The sequence below is a fragment of the Falco peregrinus genome, chromosome 2 (assembly GCF_023634155.1).
Source record: "Falco peregrinus isolate bFalPer1 chromosome 2, bFalPer1.pri, whole genome shotgun sequence".
Taxonomy (NCBI): Eukaryota; Metazoa; Chordata; class Aves; order Falconiformes; family Falconidae; genus Falco; species Falco peregrinus.
The window spans coordinates 113,819,261-113,836,653 of NC_073722.1; the positions used below are offsets into that span (position 1 = coordinate 113,819,261).

At 58.5% G+C, this 17,393-nt stretch overlaps 1 protein-coding gene across 4 annotated transcripts in view; it reads right to left on the reverse strand.

The window, feature by feature from the left end:
- The window catches only part of MXRA7 (matrix remodeling associated 7), a 28,907-nt gene extending 16,385 nt beyond the window's left edge, over positions 1 to 12,522 (reverse strand). The window contains exons 1-3 of one of the 4 annotated variants that reach the window (XM_055796722.1): positions 11,960 to 12,502; positions 4,870 to 4,965; positions 2,499 to 2,559 (exon numbers count right to left, since the gene is read on the reverse strand). In XM_055796722.1, coding sequence (XP_055652697.1) covers positions 2,499 to 2,559; positions 4,870 to 4,965; positions 11,960 to 12,352 — 550 coding nt within the window. In that variant the 5' untranslated portion in view covers positions 12,353 to 12,502. Of the gene's footprint in view, positions 1 to 2,498; positions 2,560 to 4,869; positions 4,966 to 11,959 lie in introns of all 4 variants that reach the window. The other 3 variants (XM_055796724.1, XM_055796723.1, XM_055796725.1) reach the window with 3 other exon arrangements.
- Between the last annotated feature and the right edge of the window lie 4,871 nt (positions 12,523 to 17,393).

Here is a 17,393-nt window from a genome sequence, read left to right on the forward strand (position 1 = left end):
CCCACATCCAAGGTCAGCTGCTTCATTTAGTGATTTCTCCCAACCCCAAGCTCACACGTGCATTCAGCTGCTGCCAGAGCTCTCGCAGACCTTGGGGACCCCCACGCAAAAGGCAAGGCAGAGCCACATTTTGTAGATGGGGATGCCTGAGATCTCAAAAACAAGGCTATGTGGGCAGGTACAGGACCGAGCATGCCGGCAACGGCAAGGTCACTGCCACTAGCATAGAGTCTGCCTGGAGCAACAGCAGCGGGCTGGGAATTTCACAGAAACCTCCTCCCTGCAGATACCCACATTTCCTCCCTTCTCTATATCTCTGTCCCTCATCTTGGGGAGCTTCCCTGGGAAGTGCTGGTGGATTACTGTGCAGTTACTGATCAAGAGTGTTCCTCTAATCCCCAAACGCCATCAGAGCTCCCGGGGGAACTACAAGGCAAACCCTTTCCCTAGCATCTTCATAAGTGTCTGAACACAAGCGCCCCGATGCTCCGGTCCTGCAGCCCCAAACATTCAGCTTGGCCACATCCCACTTCCCTCGGTGGGAAAACCCTCCAAACAGGCAGACAAACAAGTCTGGAAGCAAGCAGTAATGCTGTGGCTTATCAGCCTTTTGGGTGGCCATTAAAGTGAACAGAAAGAAAATTCAGCTGGCTGCTGCTTTGGGAGACATTAACAGAGAAAGAAAAAAAAAAAAAAAAAAGCAAGGTGTAACATCCTGTTTCTTACCCTGATGCAGAGCAGGAGCCGTTTTGTTACCTTTGTATAGCTCGCCTGATTTCAATAACAGTTAAGATCATTTCCCTGATGTGACTTTCTGCCAAGTAAATTGAGATTTGGGACTTTGCCTGTCCCCAAAAGGGCAGTTGAATCGCCACCCCTCCAGGAAAGAGTAAGGGAAGGGGGAGGCAAGGAAGCTACCCATCTCCCTGCCCACATGTTGTGGTTGAAAAGGAGCCAGTCTGCAGCTTTGGAAACCACTGGCTGTTTTCTGAGCTCAGGAACTTTCTTTGCAGACCAAAAAAACACTTCAGGAAACACACAGAAAAGGGGAGGCTGGCTTTTCACAGGGACAGCAAAAACACTACAGAAATATGGTGACCTGCTTACTCAGAGCCTCCATGAGTTCATATTAAAGAAAACATTTGTCTTTCATCTCTCTGCCCTCGCGTCGCCAGTGCCGTGACCTGGAGCTGGCAGGTAGAATGCAGCCCCAAGAGCGCACCTCTCCCTGAACATGCTCACTCTGGCACATACCGCGTCTGCTCCCTGCCAGCTTTGCTGCCCAAAGCACACAGAAGGCTGTTCCGGTGGGTTTGGCCACCACAGCAGCATCCCAGGCTGGTGACAGACCACCTGCATGATGTCCAAGGGGAGCCTCTGCTCGCGGGCTTGCCAGGCAGCAGCTCAGCAGCTCGAGTTGGGCCAGGACCAAGCGACACACAGGAGACAGTGAAGGGAGGAACGAGGTTGCTTCTCAGCAAAGCCAGGGCACTGCCGTTATTCCCAGCTGCAAACTGCTTGCCTCCTCAGGCTGAGCCATTGCTTTACCCAGTCCCATTATAAAGCACTTCAGAAATGGTGCAAATATTTCAGGAGAGGGGTTGATGGCTGTCTGCAGGAGATGCTTTAGGGAGAATGCTGGGATAGCCACAACTCACGGCCAGGGACCATCATCTCCTTTTGATCCCAAGCCACAGCCGCTTTGGGGTGATGCGCAGCTGTGCTGGAGCAGCCCTGAAACAGAGATGAACTGAAGGAGGCAGACCCTGGCAGAGCTTCTATGTGGCAGGATACATCCATCATTCCTGCAGTCCCGCATGGTAACATACCTGATCACCAGTGCTGCAAGGAAGCCTAACAGGGTGGAATAAGTGTGTTTTGAGAACCCCACCTCCAAAGGCACTTCCCCCACCTTGTGGGCACAGCACCAGGATTAAAATTTGATTCTCCATGGCATTAGGCATAATCCTCCTGAGCTGGGGGATTGCCACACAGCGCCTTAAAAAGGGCAAGCAGAAAGTGGGGCAGGGAAGGGGGAACACCTCAAGCTCTCCTGCTGCCTCTGGCTACCCTGGGCAGGGGCTCCTGGGGATGTCCCAGCATCTCTGGGGCTGCTCAGGAGAGCAGAGTCCCCTTCAGACACACACTCTTGCTTGGCACCATCTTTCATTTTCTTACGAGTGCAGCAGTTGTCACACCAATTAGTCAATTAATCATTTTCCAATCAACTAATTGGTTAATCAGTTAAACACAGCTCTGACTAAAGCCCTGGAGATCGTTCTGGATGTGAGCAAGGAGCTTTTTGGGCAGCTTTATCACAAAGCTACCCCATGGCAAACAGCTCAAGGGCATGTGGGGAAGGAAACAGGGGCTGCTGTCGGGGTAGGAATTTTCTCTGCATTTCCTGGAGGAAGGAGACCGTCCCCAGGCACTTGGGGTTTCAGCCCTCAGACCCATCCATACCCTCCCCGCAGGGTACTGGCTTGCTTGGCACTCACCGTCCTCATCCTCTGGCTCTCTCACCACCAGCTTCTCGTTTTCTAAGTCCAGATCTTCCTCCTGGAGGAGTTAAAAACAGAGCAGCCGTGAGAAGAAGGTGCTGTACTAAATAACCTGTGCCCAGTCAGGGCATCAGAGCCCACAGGGCAGGGAGCAGAGCCCAGAGCCCCTGCGGTGAGGGCTGGGTACCCCCCTTCCCTGCCTCCTTCATGGAATAGGCCAAAAGGATGTGTGCTAATGAGCAGGTTCGTTAGCCTGCTTTCCTCTCAATAGTCAGCGGGAGGGATTTGGCCTTGCTTACTGCAGTCCCACCCAAAGGCTGCGAACTACAAGTGCCTCCCCACAGTCCAGGGGATATTATGGGTTTTAAGAAGAAGCTGGTGTCCCCAGGCGTAGCCTTGTGCCTGAGCACCCTCCTGGACTGGCACCCCGCTCCCCTGCACCCCCAGCTCTGTCAGGGAGCTGCAGGACTTCTGCATGCCCCCAGGTCGGGCTTGGGCAGACCATCCCAGCTCTAGGAAAAGGGGGGTCCCCAGCAAAAGCCACCTTGCAGCCATGGGCCAAGCAGCTGCTCCAAAGCACAGGAGCACTCACCATCTGGGGGGGTCGAAGCCAGCACTGGGGCATTTGTGCTGAGACCCCCCAGCACCCCTCCCAGCCTTGCCCGGCAGTGACCCCCAGAGACACCGCTGCCTCCTGCCCATGGGCCCCCAGCCCCTCACCCCCCTAAGACGTGCCTGCCCACATGCACTGCAGCGGTACAGCTGATCTCTGGAGTACAGACAGAAACAGCAACAGCATGTTTTTAGTTTTAAATGCAAAGCAATTCTGGAAGTTTTGGGGGTTGCCTTCTACAAGTCACAACAAGCTTTATCAAGCCCAGGTTCCTTTCCCTTGCAGAAAGTCAAGCAAACTGCAAGCAGGGAGGGAGATGGGCACTCCAGCTCTGGAGATAAGACAGAGGACACACAGCAATGCCCCCATGTATGTGCTTCCTCCTGCAAAGCACAGCACTCCGGCTGCAAACCCCTACAAGCTGAGCCTGGAGGTCAACAGCACCCTGGAGCATGTGTCCTCCTGCATCCTCCCCAGCGCCGTGCATCCCATTTGAGGTAATAAGGCTGGCATGCAAAGGACAAAGCACATGGGAGAAAGGGGAAGCACGGGGGGAGCCTGGTGAGCCACCACGCTTTTGAGGGGGACACAGAAAAGGGAGGGTGAAGGAGAAGTGAAAAAAATGAAGGTGATCTGAGAAGGACCTTGCACAGAGCTGAGCGCTGGCTTTGCAGTGCAGTGCACTCCGGCTTTAGATAAACTGCTGGGGTGCGGTATGCAACCACAACCCAGAACTAGGTTAGTTTGTCATCGGTGAGGAATGCACATTATTCACAGCCGTTTGGCTTCTTCTTGCCACCCTGCTCTCCAGAAGGACATGCCCCTGCAGCCACCGCTATTTTGGACCTTGCCTCCAAACATGGGCACTTCCCGGCAGAAGCACAGGCTTCCCCAGGGGACAGCTGGGAGCAGGGAAGCACCCAAAGGAGTGGCTTTGGGGAGAGTTGGGAAGGGGATGCTCAGCCCTGGCGACTTGGCTATGAGCCCAGGGCAGAGGTTCCCTGTCACATCCATCTCTCCCAGTGAGCCTGGATGCCCCCAGGGAGACCTGATCCTCCAGAAGCCAGCACAAGAAGGGATATTTTAGCCCAATCCCTGCCCAGCCATTAGGAACTGCACGTTTCTGAGCATTTAACAGTGCAAGCAAGTAGGAAATTCGGGTGCCAAACCTTCAAGGAAGGAAAATATCTCTGCTCCAACCCAGAGGAAGAAACATTCAATGGGAGCAGAAAGGGAGCAGCTGGGGATGCCAGGCTAGTAGGCGCCAGCAACTTGCCATGGCCGTGCGGGGAACCCCCGACTCGTGACAGCCAGTAGCTCACTGCAGCGCAACATTTTCCTGCTTGGATGGCCGAGGCGCAGATGCCAGCACCTCCCTTCCTCCCACACTGCGGCCCCAGCCACAACATCCCCGCCTGTCTGCCTCGCTGGGGCTGCTCGCACCCTCGCACCCACAGCCATGCTGCCCCACTGCCGGAGCCCCCCCAGGCTGCCCCCTCGCTGAACCCCTAGGATCCAGGCATCCCTCCCTGCACACCAGAGAAGCACATTTGCACCTGGAGCACTGCTGCTCTCTGCTTTAAATGGACCAAGCCATTAAAAGCCTGGCCAACCCCTGCCCAGGGGAGCGCAGCAGGCAAGCTTTGCCCCCCGCCATGGCCCCTGCTACCCTGGGATGATGTCCCACCCGTGCAGGGACGCCAGCACACTGTTCGCTGTGCCACCGTCCCCAGGCTAGCTCTCTGTCCCACGCACCTCTGCCTTGCTGGAAAGCACTGCATGGCTGCATCCATCCTCTGCTTGTCCTGTGTGCCCGAGGTTGGACCCAGGTGAGGCACCCAAAGGTGTTATCTGGAAAGAGGCAAAAGTTTTGAGCACAAATGCCCCCAAGCCCTCCCTGTGCCCCAGCAGCATCAGTACACATGGACAAATCTCCAGATGCGGCCAGCAGCCTGCCTTGTCCCAGTGCCCAAGAGCCTCCCATCCATGTGCCAAGCCATGGCATGACTGCTGGAGTGAGGAACGCCAGAAACCTTCGATGCCCAGCCCTGGAGCCAGGGTTTGGAACTGGTGCACTGCCCGCTGTGGCAGCCCCAGCCTGCAGGATCAGCACCCTTGCAAGGAGCCGTTGGCTCGGCTGCCCTGGCGGGGCTGGAAGCAGCTGCCCAGGATGCTGATGCAGCAGATCAGGGCTAGCAGGAGGGAGGAGGAGAGCAGGCACAGTATGCTCCGTTCATTAATGCTTGCAGGGCCTGCTCTGCCAGCTGCCTTCTCCATCACAGGGTAATACTGAACACTCTCCCCGTGGTGCCGGGAGGGCAGCTGTGGAGGAGGAAACGTGGGCAGGGAGCAGGAACATCATGTCCATTGGCCTTGCAGCAGAATACCAGCGCCAGGCTGGAAGCAGCCTCTGGACTGGCTTGAAAATCTGTCAGAAGGGACAAAACCCCCACCTGAGCCTGGCTGTGCCCACAGCCCCTGCCAGCCGAGTTGGAGGGGAAAGCCCTCCCTGCCTGGAGCATCCCAGCACCTCCAGGGAGCCTGCCCCAAATTTCAGGGCTCCTCAGCCCTGCTGTGGCCGGGGGGTGCTGCTGTGTTGGCTCCTTTGCAGCCAAGGGGCAAGAGCAGCCAAACTGGGGGCTGTGCCCCCAACCATGTGATGCTCTGCAAGAGGAGGGCAGCATCCTGCAGCCAAAAAACGGAGGAGGAAGGTGTTAGGGCAATGCTGGGAGACTCGACAACCAAAGAGGACACTACAGCACCCGCACCCCAGGCACTGCTCTTCTATAAGAAGCACAGCCCAGAGGCAATGCAGGGAGACTGTTTCAAGCTGTGGGGAGCAAGGGAAGCGTTGCCCAGGGCCAGGTGGCAGCAGGAACTGCTGGAGAAGCAGGGACCTGACTGCTCCAGCCACCAGCCTGTGAGCCAGCATCTCTCCACAGTTGCATGCCGACAAAGAAAGCCTCCTTGCAGGAAAAAAAATAAAAAGGCAACAAGGAGCACTGCAGGGAGACCATGCACATCATTATCCAGGAGCATCTGGAGGACACTTGACAAGGGACGCCCAGGCCAGCTTCTGCAGCAAACAAAGATTGCGTTGCTGCTGACATCGGCAAGGGGACACATTCAGCAGCAGCTGCCTAGCTCTGAGGCTGTGCAAGGCCGGGAATGTACCCTGCATTCCCTGCCTGCTCCTGCTTGCAGGCGGGATGGACCCAGCCCACTCCACAGCACATCCCATGCCTGCTTCTCTCTGAATCATACCCCTGTGCAGCTTGCCAGGGGCTCTGGAAAGCCCAGCGCCCGCCACTGCAGGTTTAAAATCCAGCAAGTCATTTACCTTAAATAACAATGCAGCAATACATCTATCTTGGCTTTTGAGCTGAAACATTTGTTGGACCATTCGAAACATGCTTTTGCCCTTTAGTTTCCATGGCCAACAAGCAAGACACCTGTGTGTGAAGGTGACTCTGGCAGCAGAGGCTTTGGACCAAAGCAGAAGCGAGGGCAAGACTTCCAGGGACATTTTGGGCACAGGCAGCACTGACCATGGACAGTCTCCCAGGGGAAAATGGCTCAGCTGCAGGAGCTTGGCATCATGACCCCAAAATACCCCCTCATGGCTCTGCCACCACACGAGCCTTCTCTCAGCTCTATGGGAGAAGGAGGCCAGGCTCCCCATCACAGCATCATCTGGTTTTCAGCTCATTTCCAGCTGTTTCCTTTCCGCTTCTTCCATCCACGGCACAAACCCCTCTGAGCAATGGGTTTCCCTTCTTGGAAAGGACACGAGAAGGCCATGGGGCTGGTGTGTCCCTCCCCCTTTCCTTAGTTGAAGGGACAACCCTGGCACCTATGGGCAGGATGGGGACAAATGAGTGCTCCACTCCAGCTCTGGGAAAAGGGCAGATCCCAGGCTGCAAAGCAGGGGGAGAAAATTGTCTTAAACTCCTGAGCCCTGTGTGTTGCCATTTATGGCTGCACTTTCTGCTCCAAGCCTGATGCAAGACATTGCAAGAGGGAAAGAAAGCAGACAGGAGACAGACAGCCAGAAAGAGAAAAGCCAGGAGGAAAAGGGGAAGGAAGAAGCCTTTAAAAAAAGAATAAATAATGTTGGGCAGAATTTAGCAAAGCAGCTGCTATGTCGGCAGCTCCCTTTCACCCCACCACTGGGGCTCTCCCATCTTCCTGCCAGCCAGAGAAGCAGCTATTACAGAATAAGAGCAGTTTTCCTGGCCCAGGGGATGGTCCTGCCAGCCCTGGGGTGCCTGGTGAGGACGTGGCACTTCGCAGGTCTGGCTCCCTGCAAAGTGTGGAGAGTATCTGCTCCCACCAGTGCCCCTCACCACGGCGGGCAAAGACGAGCCTCGGAGCAGCCAGAGCCCTGCCAAAGCTCCGGGCCCACCCAGCCCTCGGCAAGGGGCCAAGCAGTGTCAGATCTGATGAGAAAAACACCGGCACATTGCATGGTAGGGTGAGGAGTCCCAGCTCAGCAGCACCCATCCCTGCAGCGACCATCACACCCCGACACAGCATCCCCAGCGCTGCACCCAGCCAGCCCATCCATTGGTCTTCCCTTTTGTCTCCCACCTCTGGCAAGCAAACACCACAGGCGCCGACACTGGGACATCCCCTTGCTGCCACAGACAAGCCAGATGGCATCCTTGGGCAGGGAGCGAGGGCAGGCAGCACAAAGCCCCAAAACAACCGTGCCCCATGCTGCATCCCAGCATCACAAAGGGATGTGCCTGGGATACAGGGGAGGGCACGACGTGTGCACAGGCTCCTTGCGGGGGTGTGTGACACATGTCCTGCCTCGCTTCCCAGTTTGCGGCCTCTGCAAGAGACAATGCATTTGTTATCGGCACAGACTGCCCTGGGCGACAGCCGGGACACATCCCAGCAGTTAGGAGTCTAGCCAGCGAGCCCTGCATCCCACCAGCACGGGCCACGCTGCTGCCAAGGCTGCAACAAGGGGTAGCACATCACCACATCCCCCCCCCAGCAACACTGTGGGATGACGGAGCTCCTGCACAGACCTGTGGCAGCGCAGAGGCAGCCTGCGCCGCTGCCAGTTAAAACCAGACTAATTAGACACCCTCTCCCCTCCAGCACTGGGTAGAGGTACTAGAGGGGGAAATGCCGACTTCTTAAATTTAAGAAGGTACCTGCTGGGAGCCGGGTGGTTTGTATTTCTGCTGCCTGGCATGTCTAGAGGCACAGGGAGCCCCCAGGAAGGCACAGATCTGGGGAGGGGGCGGGGGGCAGAGGGGGTATGGCGGAAAGGTGCTGGGTAGCTGTAGAAGAGGCAGGTGACATCCCCTTCGTGCCTTTGCTATCCAAGTGACAGCACCGCACACTGCCCTGGTCAGGCAGGGTTTGCCTGACTCCCTGGCCAGGACGAGCTGGGCACCTCCAAGTGCAAGGCTCCCCCTTGCTGGATCACCTCCAGAGCTGTCCCCTCTGTCACCCACTTGCCCCTGCTCTGTTTGAAGCCACCGGGGCTGCAGTTAACCCTTGGCAAACCAGCCAGGCTGCCATGCCCGGCAGAGAGCCTGGCACTGCCCGCTCTGCACATCCAGAGCATTGTGGCCAGGATGGCACCCCAGCAGAGGGACTGACCACCACTGAAAACCCTGCCCTGTCCTTGCCACCTGCCACTTCCAGAACAGAAATACTCATTACAGAATTGAAGCTTTCTGACTGTTTTCGCAAGAGCGAGACTCATCAGCTCCAGCGATGCCGAGTTTCCACCCAACAGGTTTTCATTAGGGAACGGCTTTGACAGCACTGCCTCATCTGTTAACAAGCTGGGGATGGGGATGAGAACAGACAGCGACACACTAATTAACTTTTTTCAGTGATGAGAGCCAGCAAAGACAAGGGGAACCACTACCAGCAGTTAATGGGAACAAGGACTTCTGGGCTTCTTTCCCTACTCTGCCACGGCTTCATTTTATAGCCATGGGGACAATGCCGTAACAGTCCGTTCCTCCCAGAGAGGGGCAGGGAAGCCTCGACCCACACTGATTTTACCAGCCAGTTTCACATCACAGGCTGCCCTTGTGGGAGGCGGGAGCAGGAGGGAGGCTGAGTCACGCAGCTGCCCCAGCAGATACTGGGTTGCACAGGCAGGGAAGAAGGGAAAGAAGGAGGCAGCGAGGTGCATGGCTCCAGCCAGCCATTAAACACGCCAAGACTGCTCTCCCCGAGCGGGTTCATCTATCAGCATTTTGGTCGAGTGGTTAATGGCTGCAGTGATTCCGAACCAGCCTGGCACGGTATGTGCTGAGCAAACAGGAGGGGGAACAAAAAAAGGATAGCAAGCTCTCCAACTCCCGAGCATAGCCCTCTGCTTGCTGATGCGCTGAGAAGCCCTGAGCCTGCAGCAGCCCGGACACCCCGCAGCTGAGCGGAGGGCGGCCTCTGGGAGCCTCGTCTGCTGAGTCACATCAGGGGACCGCAGGCTGCAGCCGAGCCAAGGCGGGTTTGATAGGGCACATATCCACCAGCAGCCAGCCGCCTGCAACGCACTCGCTGCTCTGCCCACGGGCAGTCCCGTCCCTGCCTGTAACATCTGCTGGGGTTTGGCCTAAGCTATGCTGGAGGAGAAAAATGAAGCAACTCTGAGGATGTTTGCAGACAGCAAAACCAGGGAACCTAGGGGAGACTCTGCGGAGCTGCGGATGGTCTCCCCAACTCTGCCTGCAGGATCAACCCCTGGATCAGCAGCCCGGGCACTGCTCCCAGCTCACATGTGTGCGGTGCCTGCTGGAAACGCACGTACATGCTCCGCCGTGCCACCCAGCACCATGGGACTGCCAGCCTGTGCTGAGCAGTCCTGGCAGCTGTGGGATCACGCGCGGGCCAGCACTCCCAAACACTTACTCAGCAGTGAGGAGCACCCTTCCCCCTTCCCACTGCTCTCCACCACCATCCAGATTGCAGCCACTGCCCGGTCCCTGTCCTTCCCAAAGAGATGCTGCCCAGGTCCAGGGTGACTTGACCTGCCTTGCTCCTACAGTGAGGTAACCATTTCCCAGGGAGAAAAACTGGCCAGGACCCTACTCAGTTCCAGTCCTGCCTTTGCTCTGCTGTAAGAGGGGCTGAGGGCAGTGCAGCAGAGACCCCAGCCCCACAGAGCCCAGCCAGGCTTCTGGAGGACACAAGACCCCCTGTGTCTTGAGTAAGGGCTCACCTCCAGGCATGCAAAACCCTGTTACTGCACCTGTGCCAGAGCAGGGATAAAGAAGTGGGGCCCCTCTCCAAAGGCAACAAGCATTGCAGCAGCGTTCGTTCAAAGAAATCGGGACTGAAGAGCAGCCAGAGGGGAGGAAAAGCATTCCTGAGACTCAAGCTAGAAAGACAGCAAAGAAACCTGTGAGCTGTGGCACCACTGGATACGGCCACCTGTCCCAACAGGGTGCTGCACCTCATCAGAGAATGCTGGGTGCACCCCAGCCCCTACAGCAGCTCGGGCTGGGTGGCCAGCCTCAGCGCCGAGCTAGCCCAGCCAAGACCCAGCCAGCTAATGGCAGCCCAGGGGCTCTCCAGCTTGACAGTGATCCTGGTACTCAAAGGCACCAACAGATCATGCAGCAGAGGGACAGATGTGGCTTCCAGGAAACTGGGAGGAGGCTGCTCAAGAGCCAGAGAGTGCTGGGAAGCGGAGAGGGAGAGCTCTGAGGCTCAGAAACAACAAGGGGAGGCAAGGAGGAGCACAGGGAGGCAGACTCAAGCCCCAGCCCAGAGAGAGGGTCGGGGCTCAGCCCTGGGCATTGCAGAGCATCACGGTACAGAGGGGGCGTGAAACGCCCTAGGACTTGCCCAAGGCCATCCAGTGAGTCAGTGGTGATGCTTCCCAAGACAAGGGCTGTCTGCGCACTGCCCAGCAGCCTGGATACAGTTGCTGAGGATTACAAATGCTGCTAATAATAGCCAGCAGGCACCTGGGCCCCAGGCCTTGAGCTCCCCAACTGAAACACGAAACACGCTGCCTGCACACACACAGACGACACATCGCTCCCTGATTCCTGAGCCACCTCATTACTCACTTCTCCCCACTGGGACAGGGGGCCGCCCCGGGAGAAAGCCACCGCTGCAGGGAGTTCAGACACTTTGGGTTGTCACCGAGTCCCATCTGAGCTGGACAAGAGCTGAGCAAGCTCTTTCCACGGATGCTGGGTCACCTTTTTATTTTTAAGCAAGATCCGGTGCCGAAGGAGGATTTACCGGGTGTTTATAGGCATCACTGCCCCCCCAGTTCAGCCAGGGGTCAGACCTCGGGGCCAGCACCCTGCTGGCTGGGGAGGGAGGGGGCAGGCTGCCCCTTCCCCCGGGCAGGCCAGGACAGCTGGCGGGGGACAGGGTAAGGACCCCGCGATGGCGAGGGGACCGCTTGGCGCAAGGGGATGTGGATGGGAAACAAACACACGCGCACCCCCAGTGCCCGGCTTCGCTCTCGGGAGAGGGAAGAGCCCCCCCGGGGCAGATGTGCGGATGGGGGAGGCTCACACCCACATACGCTTCTTCTCCCCCAGATCTCCGCTACCTCAAGATTTTTAGGAGTATACCCTGGGGAGCGGTGGTGGACAGGAGCCAGACACCCCCCCTCCCCCCCTCCCCCGGGGACAAGGGGCTTGTCCGCACCGGAGGCCACAGCCCGGCTGCCGGCACCTCTCTTCTTGCAGCGGAGACCCCCGGCCGCTGCTCCCCCTCCCGCGGAACGGAGGCAGCCGGGGGCGGGGGGGGGGGGGGGGGGGCGGGGGGGTGCTGCGGACAGAGCCCGGCTGCGGGGACCCAGCGCCCCCGGGGCCGGGAGAGGCTCCGCAGGGAGCCGCCTTACCTCGCTCTCCGCATCCTCCCGCTGCCCGGGATCCCGGGGCTCGGCGGGCGGCGGCCGGGGGATGCTCTCGGCCGCCGCGGGGCTGGGCTCGGCCGCGGGGCCCGGCTCCGCCGCCGCCTCCCGCTGCTCGGCAGCCGCCTCCTTGCCCGCCTCGCCCGCCCCGACCTCCTCCACCGGCACCCGGCTCCCCTCGGCCTCCGGCCCCGCGGCCGGTTCCGCTCCCGCCGCCTCTTCGCCGCCGGGGTCGCCCTCCCGGGTCGGCTCGGCCGCTGCCGGCTCCTGGGGCCGCTCCCCCTCGGCGCCCCGCAGCCTCACGAAGACGGAGGCGAGGACGAGGGCCAGGACGGTGAAGAGCAGCGGCACGGCCAGGTACAAGTCCACGGCCACGTCCATCCTGCCCTGCTCCCGAGCCCGCCCCGACTGCGCGGCCGCGGAGGTGCGCGGTCAGCCCGCTCGGCCTGCGGCGGGGCTGGGCCGGCGCTCAGCCGGCTTTACCCGGCGTCACCGCCGGGGCCCTGCCCACCGCCGGGCCCCCCCGCTCCGGCTCGGCACCCACCTCCTGCACGGAGCCGGCGGCCAGCGCCGGCCCCCCCCCGCACCCCCAGGTGGGGCTGGGCGAGAGGGGGGGCGGCGGGGGGGGGGCTGGCGCTGCCCCCAGCCCGGCTCTGCCCGATGCAAGCGGCTGGCTTGGGACAGCAGGATCTTTCATTAGACACTGCCCTGCATCCAAAAAGTCATTCCCAGAGCGTTCCGCACAGTCGCTGGCATCATTCCCAGCTGTTTGGCTTGGGAAAGTCTCTGTCTCCTGGGATGCTCGCTGTGGGCAAACACCCACAGCTTGGTGGGCGGCAGCTGGCCTCCTGGAGCGCTTAATGGGCCACTGCACCTTGCTAGCCCTCGGCCGGGTGGTGCAGGAGCTGGCAGGGCAGGGGAAGGCTGTCCTGGCTGTCCTGGCTCTCCTTGGCCAGGAGCATCTGCCAGTGCATCTACGGCAAGCTTCAGGGCATCCCTCCACCTTGCCCGGGAGCTGTGGGTGAGACCAACGGTGGCACGTCTGTGCCATGAGCTGCTGTTGCACCCACCAGGTAAACTGGGTGCTGAGAGAAGCTGGGCTGCGAGAGCCTCCTCCCAGGCACCGTGCTGCTGGGGTCTCTGAAAAACAGGAGGCTCAGAAAACAGGAGGTGCCCAAAGGCCATCGCAAGCTGGCAAAGGAGACTGGCCGAGGGTCTTCCAAGAGTCCTTCCAGACTCCGCCACCAAGGATTTCTGATTTCCTGCCTCTTGAGACTGCTGGGAGGATTAGCCAACCTTTTACAAAGCAGGCTGAAATTAGAAGGCCTAAGCTATTCCTGCCAGGGTAAAACCAGCGCGGAGCTTTTGCCCAGCTGCGCATGAGGAGAGCGGACGTGGGAATCCGCCCCCAGAATTTCCTCCAGAGAAAAGGCTTTGGAGATATTTCCAGGAGCAGAGTTTTTTATTGACTGGCTAAAAACAAAACACGAACAAAGACGGGATTAAATCCCCAGGATGGGAGGAAGGAAGCAAGGCCATGATCCTCACTGCCATTTGTCTTTATTGGTAATCCTATCAGGCAGGCAATCGTTAGCGTATGGCTAATTGTATTCTTAGTAACAACCAACCATGGTACTTATCTTCCCTGCCCCTGCATACTTTGCATTTCCTGGGCCACGATCATCAGAGCTGCTCTAGAGCTCAGCCAAAACATCTAGAGATTGCCAGCATCACAGCACTGTTTGGTTTGGCATCTTTTTTTGATGTATATTTGGTCCCTTCTCCCTCCCTGTCCAAATCCACTCTTTGGTTTGGTGAAGCTACCAGCTTCCAAAGGTTTGACTCACTAGATGGAAGTAGTGGAAAAGCTTGAGGGATGTGACAGTCAGGTAGATATAAAGGGATATGAATAGGTCTGGAGTATAGTGAGACCAGAATTCTCGCTCAAGCTTCTGGAAGTCCCTTCCAGGGGCCGAAGGAGCAAAGAGCCTCAGCCGAAGGATTTATAGCAGAGCCTGTCTGACAGGACAGGCTGACTGCTGATTAGAGCCTGGCACAGCCTCGGGTATGTGATACATCACCGTGTGTTTGGAGAGGCGATTTGGGAATCAGTAGTTAATCAGGTTTGGGTTTATTTCTTCTAGTTTTCTAAATAACCTTGGAGCTGAGCAGACCCACCTGCAGCAGCCATGAAGGCATCGTCCCCAGTCCAATGCATCACCTGCTTTCGGAGACTTCCCCTGAGCCCTGGAAATCGCTCACAGCTGGAGACAGAACCAGGGTGGGGACACTCACGGGACTGGGTCTTTGCTCCTGTGTTCATGCTGATTGTCTGTTTTGGGGACAAAGAGGGATTTGTGGCAAGACTGCCAGAAACTGGCCACTGTGGCGTGCCAGTAGGGTGACTTGGGGTGTTTTGGCCTTGCACACATTTGCAGCTGTCACACTTCCCTTGATTACTGCTGACATCCGGGACATCTCCTGCTCTTTTTCCCTGGCACCATATGTTTTGCATGGCTCTTGGTTGGAAGTCTGCTAGAGGGTGTTTGCCCGCGCAGGAATGCAGTGGCACGTGGCTTGCATTAACCCAGCACAGAGATGGAGCGCTTCAGCGCATACCTCCCAAGAAGGATTTCTCAGTGCCTTAAAATAAGAGGCACCGGCTCTCACGGCTTCTTTTGTAGTCGAGGTGACTGGCGGGGGAACCAAGCAGGAGCTGCAGCCAGAGACGACCATTGGCGGCTTCTGGCTCTGGATCTGCAGCGATTCTCTATCAGGCTGCTGGAACCTGCCGCACTTGTAGGCGAGTTGAGAACTGCAGGGCTCAGACATCTCTGAAAAACACCACCCCTGGTCCTGAGAGCAACAGCAGCGTCACGGACGCACCTGCGAGAGCCGCTGCTCCAGCCAAGATCGCTTCATACAGCAGAGAGGTGGCAGAATCAGCAGCAGGGCTCAGCCCCCCACATCCAAACCCGGGGGTGACAGCTAGGCCCTCCTGCAGGATGCGATCTGAGGGTGACGAACCCCCAGGGAGAAGCCAGGCCCAGCAGGTCCCGTGTGACAGTGGTTCGTCCCCTCGTGGCTCTCCAGGGACACCCGGATGGAGTAAGCTTGCCCCGACGCAGCGAGGCTCGCACTGCGGGGGGCAGGGGGCATCTGCCGTGGCTCCCTCACCAACCTGCGAGGTGAGATTGATGCCGCCAGCTCCTGCCGGGGCGGGCGGGGTTGGAGCCGCACGCCAGCTCCAGGCCGGGGAGCTCTGCCCTGGCCCTGCCCGCCGGCTGCAGGGGGCTGCCGCAGGCGGGGTGGGGGAGGGCAGCCCCCCATCCCCCGTACGGCGCCCCAGCAGGGGCCAGGACCAGCCCCGGGCCGCGGCGCCAGCCCCGGGCCGGGAAGCGGCGTGGGGACGCGGCGTGGGGACGCTGCCCTCTCCCGGGGGACGAGCCGCTCTGCACCGGCCGGGGAAGGGGCTGCCTGGGCGGCCGCTCGCCGACAGCCCCGGCCCCGCACACCAGCTGCTTTTCGGGGGCTGCCAGCCCCAGGCCGCAGCGGGGGGATAAGGGGCTGGGTGACAGCTGAAGAGCTTCACCAACAAAGGGGAATTCCGGGCAGCCGCGGTGACAACTGCTCCGGGAGGCAGCCCCGCCATGGAAAATGCTGGGCTGCAAATTTGCCTGCTAGAGGGATTGGGCTGGGTTGGGTCCCTGCGGTCGGCGCTGCTCCTGGCATCCCGGGCGTAGCGTGCCCAACACGCGGGAGAGCCTTCCGCGGGGACGCTGAGGGGCCGATTCACCACGCCGCATGTTACTCTCTCCCACAGCACCTGAACTGTGCAGGCAGTGGCTGCTCCCAGGTTCTCTGCTGACACAGTCGCATCCCTCCCACCCAAAGCGGGAGTCAGCTGAAGCAAGCTGAGTTTCCATGCCCCTGTCCCCAGCCGTAACCCAAGCACGGGTCAGCTGTGAAGCGAGCTGAACAGACACACGCTGGTTTCCAGCAGGGAAAGCAGCAACTGCTGGTCTGCACAGACCTTAGCGACTTCAGGCAGCGCCTGTTCCGTACACGGTTCTCTGTTCCCAGGCCCTCCAAGAACCCAATTCCCCTCACGTAAAGCTCCAGCACAGACTGGTCTTTGTAACTGCTCCAAACTCAAATTATTTCTGCAACCCCCAGTCACGCTCCCAGTCACCAGTACTGCTTTTTTCTTGCCAAGGACGGTAACATCCTCTCCGTGTTGATGACAGAAAATGAGGAGCTATCCCAGGAAATGTCCCCGTACTTGCCCTGTTCTTCAGCCAACACAGGCTTGGAAGTCACCAAACGATCTGCTGTTCCTGTGTTTTGTCACACCTGGTGATGTGCCAGCTCTGGTGCTGCAGTGATGCTCAGAGAGCTGGTTCAAGTCACAAGTGGCAGCAAACAAAACATTGCAAGAAGAGTTCAGCTCACCCAGAGGTCTGAGCCAGCACAAGGGCGAAGGGTGGCTGTACCTTGCTCCCTCGGAGAGGCCCTGCCAAAGGAGTGACCCTACCAAGCAGCTCTCCTGCGAGTGCCTGTTTCTATACCTTCTCCCTAAGCTCCTGTTACCAGCCCCTCTGCTCGCTACGTCTCTGGTCTCACCCCTACAGCTCTTCCTCCATCACATTAAAACTCATTTTCCAACCTAACCCCTGAGCCAGGGCAGGCTCCAAGTTGTTGTTGATCTTCAAAGTTCTGAAGCAGCTGGATGACTGACCTTGCCCTTGAAGGCAAGCTGATAGTCTTAACAGTGAACCAAAAGCTCATGGACACTGGCGGCCAGTCCCGCTGAAGAAAGGCACAGCCTTGTGTCCACACCAGGCAGCGCTGCCTTAGAAAAGCAATTCTGAAATGCTCCTCCTGCCCCCCCCCCCCCCCCCCCCCCCGTACGCCCTCCCAGCTAGCACAGCTGGGACATGGCTAGACCAGCTGCTGCTCTGCCAGCCACCCTCCTCCTCCTCTTGCTGGCAGGCAGCGCAGACGGTGGCAGCCCCCCAGTTTCAGGCCTTTCTGTTGAACAAGAGGACACACAATGGTTACAGACATCACCTACAGCTGGGAGCTGCCAGCTCTCAAACCACAAGGGACATGGAGCCGTTATTTCCTTTTGAACACATTCCCAATCAGCTCTACCTGCCTCAGTTTGTACTTCTCCACACCCAGAGGAAGCGCAGTCCTGCACAGGAGTCTTTTATATGCCTTGGGGAAAAGAGATGCTACAAGCTTGTTAGTTCAATCCCAAACCAGTCTTACAGCATGTAGCTACTTAGTGCCGCACCTAATGCTCAAGTAGGAATGCAGCCCTGCTCTCTTGTCACTTGCTTTCCAAGTGCCACAACAGAAATGGCAGTTACTTGCTTTCGCATCAAACTGGAGGGAAGGAGCAAGAACATCAGCAAGG